The sequence below is a fragment of the Aphanomyces astaci genome (assembly GCF_000520075.1).
Source record: "Aphanomyces astaci strain APO3 unplaced genomic scaffold supercont1.38, whole genome shotgun sequence".
In the NCBI taxonomy this organism is placed as follows: Eukaryota; Oomycota; class Saprolegniomycetes; order Saprolegniales; family Verrucalvaceae; genus Aphanomyces; species Aphanomyces astaci.
In genome coordinates this window covers 494,216-497,593 of record NW_009798301.1, presented here as the reverse complement: position 1 = coordinate 497,593, position 3,378 = coordinate 494,216, and the positions used below count along the sequence as shown (strand labels likewise).

The 3,378-nt window shown below is 41.1% G+C and overlaps 1 protein-coding gene across 1 annotated transcript; it reads right to left on the bottom strand.

Annotated features, from left to right (window-relative positions):
- On the bottom strand, positions 1 to 604 carry H257_12101 (hypothetical protein; the record flags this gene model as incomplete). Its single annotated transcript, XM_009839212.1, has 3 exons — positions 1 to 113; positions 169 to 274; positions 335 to 604. The coding sequence occupies 3 exons, from the start codon at positions 602 to 604 to the stop codon at positions 1 to 3; spliced, it is 489 nt and encodes a 162-aa protein (XP_009837514.1).
- Between the last annotated feature and the right edge of the window lie 2,774 nt (positions 605 to 3,378).

Genomic DNA, 3,378 nt, shown 5'->3' with positions numbered 1-3,378 from the left:
TCACAAATCCATCGTTTTTTCCCAACTGAGTTTCAGCCGGTTGCAAACCACCAGGAGCATTTTCATTCGAGAAGTTGTTAATAAAACCATCACCAGACACACTTCCATTAGCACTACGATCATACGACATCGAATTCCAATCATCAGGCGCAACAAAGGCATCAGCACCATGCTTCGCGCGATCCGATTCAGACCATTCCGTTTGAGCGCGGATGTTGTTCCAAAAGAGCTTGTAGTCACCGTCTGTGAGAATCGTCTTACCATCCATCTCAACCTGCAACGAATCAACAACATTCCAAACACCACACTTAAGAGCAATGCAATAGCGATTGACAATACCACCCATCGCCGTGGCGCCAACATCGCCGTTGTTCTGCAAGGTCACAACATAAGGCAAAGTAATGTACGAGTCGCGAAGAGACGCAAAGCCCTTCGAACCCATCAATTGAGATTGAGCATCGATTTCAATGACGCCAGCTCCGTACGAGCCTTGGTTGCGATCAGTGACATACGTCATGCGCTTAGCACTCGAGACGCTCGGAGTGTGATCAGACGAAGTAGCTTGATCGTACAAATATGAATCGGCCGTTTGATAGTCGGACATCGTTATGGTAGCTTGTTTGTTTGGTTCGGTTTCTTCGAAACGGTTTAGCTCGCTTATTATACATGATCGTAGAGAGTTTTTTAACATGTCGAAATTAATTAAAGGCGTTTCATTGGATCACGAGCTAATTGGGTTGGCGGAATTACTCGATGTTCATTTGGATGGAATTATATCGATTGGTGAAATCAATACAATGAAGAATGATGGTACCTATATTATTCTCTTGAGAATTGATAATGGAATCGGACATTGGGTATGCATTCACAGAGGTTTCTACTTTGATCCGTTTGGAGTTGGACCGCTGCCAGAGTTGAAGGTTAAATCGTTTAACTCAAAACAGTTTCAAGGTGCGTTTAATCAGTACTGCGGTATATTTTGTACGCTTTGGTTGTACTCGAGACAAAAAAGACAACCGAATTTAATGAATGGATTCGTTGATTTAAATAACAAGACTTTCGAACGATAAAAATAGCCTACGGCTTTGAATCCCTTAACTGTAATTTTGATTTTCGTTACAGCGAGAGTTGTTAGTATGCGACATGTTCGCGGAGACACGCATACTTGATTTGACTATTGCGGTGTGTCGCAAGAATTTAGTTTGTTTTGGTTTCACGATTTTGTCGAAACAAAATGGATGTTAAGTAACTTCAGATGTAGCTTTAGTTCTCGATGTAATGCTAAATTTCCTAATCGCTGGCTGAGTAGTAATCGCTTTCTTTTTTGAATTGCAATTTCAAGCTTTCGTTCATAAAAGCGCTTATAGGCAGCGTCGATCATTTTGAAGATGATTAACATTTGTTGGTCGCGAGTCTTGTACATTTGAGATTGTATATAATTGAATCTAAGTTTTGGATGCTTTTAAAATTGATCCAACGGAGAACGCGGCTAAGATCATTGGGAGCATTTGGACGAATCGATCACGCATAGGTGGAATGAGCATTTCTATTTGAAGGCTGATAAAAAAAGAATTAATTGTAGTTGTTTAGCGTCTGAAGCTAAACGATTCATTTCTCTTACCACTCCAGTGCTTCATCGCCTGTCGAAATTCAGTTAGATCAGGGATGACCTTCATGAAGGAAACTGCCCAATCGTTGTAGATTTGATGCGTCTCTTCAAACCCTAGCAGCGTTTTGAACTCACTCAGCATTTCATCTTTCAAAACATGTTCATATGGGCTCGTGGTTATGATGTAGCCACCAGTCTTAGTTTTGAAAAGTTCGATATGATCAAAGAATCGGTTAAACTCATCATTCAACCCGTGATGAATGAACTTTTGAAGGACAACGGGTCCACGAGTATGAAAAGTCCTATCGACGTTGTTTTCTTCAATGAATCGGTCGCGAGTAATTGTAGATTTGATTGGCATCCTTTATCGTGTTCCACTCGAGTGTTTATAGACTAATTCAGGATTGAAATCTTTGATTTGATGATTTGTGAGAATTCACAAAAAAAGTTGATTGAATTAGACGTTGAAAATTGGCTCTTCATCTTCATCAATCTCATCGTCATCGCTGAACCATTCGGGCGCGTTTGCATTCAAAGCTTCGAAATACTCCATGTTAGCGTCCTGGCGAGCATACTCCGCCAACACATCATTCCATTTTTGCTCCTTGATAATTTGTTCGTAGAATTCAACCGCACTAATTGGCGCGAGCAGATTGGCAATTACAATTTCAGTAGTCGGCATCCTTTATAGCGTTCAACTCGATTGTATTATATTCTCTTACCCACCTTAATTCAGGATTGATTTCTCGGAGGTCGACGACCTCATCGCACGTTTATATTCTGTCCCGGGACAGATTTGAAGTTGTCCCATTGAATTGCGGCACTCTAGTATTAACGATCGTGGTCCTTGAGATTGGAGCTCATTTGTCCCATCGTCCCATGGGTCATTTCAATGTCGGCTATAGCATAGTAGATTGAGATATGCAACTATAATGGCTCTTGAGAGTGGAGCGTAAATGTCCCATTGACCAATTCTGTCCCATTGGTTGTCCCATTGAATTCTGTCACTCTAGCATTAACGATCGTGCTCCTTGAGAGTGGAGCTTACAGTGGCCCATTGTCCCATGAAAATTTCCAAAAAGTCGCTATAGTAGAGTAGGGTACCACATTCACGTTTATACAAAAGCGAAATAAGCTAGTTAGCAAACATACTAGGTAACCATAGCTTAGCTAGCTAGCTACCATCATGCAACTTCTTTTCTTTCTCTCTAGCTACTTTCTACTTCGTATTAAGTCTTTGTCGACAATAGTGAGGATACTCCTCACTCAGCCCGTCCGGATACAGAGTGGCGTTACTTTAATCAAGTCAAGCCAAAATATCCTCACTCCACGGGAAAGCGGGTTGTGAGGATATTACTGAACTTATTCTGAACTCGTGAGTTGTGATTGGTCATATTTTTTTTGATGTCTGAATAAAAATACAGCGGTACCCATTTCAAAAGTTCGCCATGACATCATTTGAGTGTCGTCGGCAAATGTATATACCAATGATTTGTGCACAGTTGTCAAATGTGCTCGTTCTGGAGCCGCGCATTGAAGGTGTCCAACGCACACAGAGACAACCCATTGACTTGTATGAGTTTTGTACCATGGAAGCATTAGGGGGAGTGAATATAGGATTTCTGGTTTTACTTTTGCTTTTCGTTCACTTTGAAAAGGAATTTTTTATTCAACCGTATTTTAATTGCTCAAAACGAAAAGCTGAGGAGAGTCAATATAGGCCAACGATCTCTTGTGCATGTGCCATCCGTATCCGTATATTTGCATTG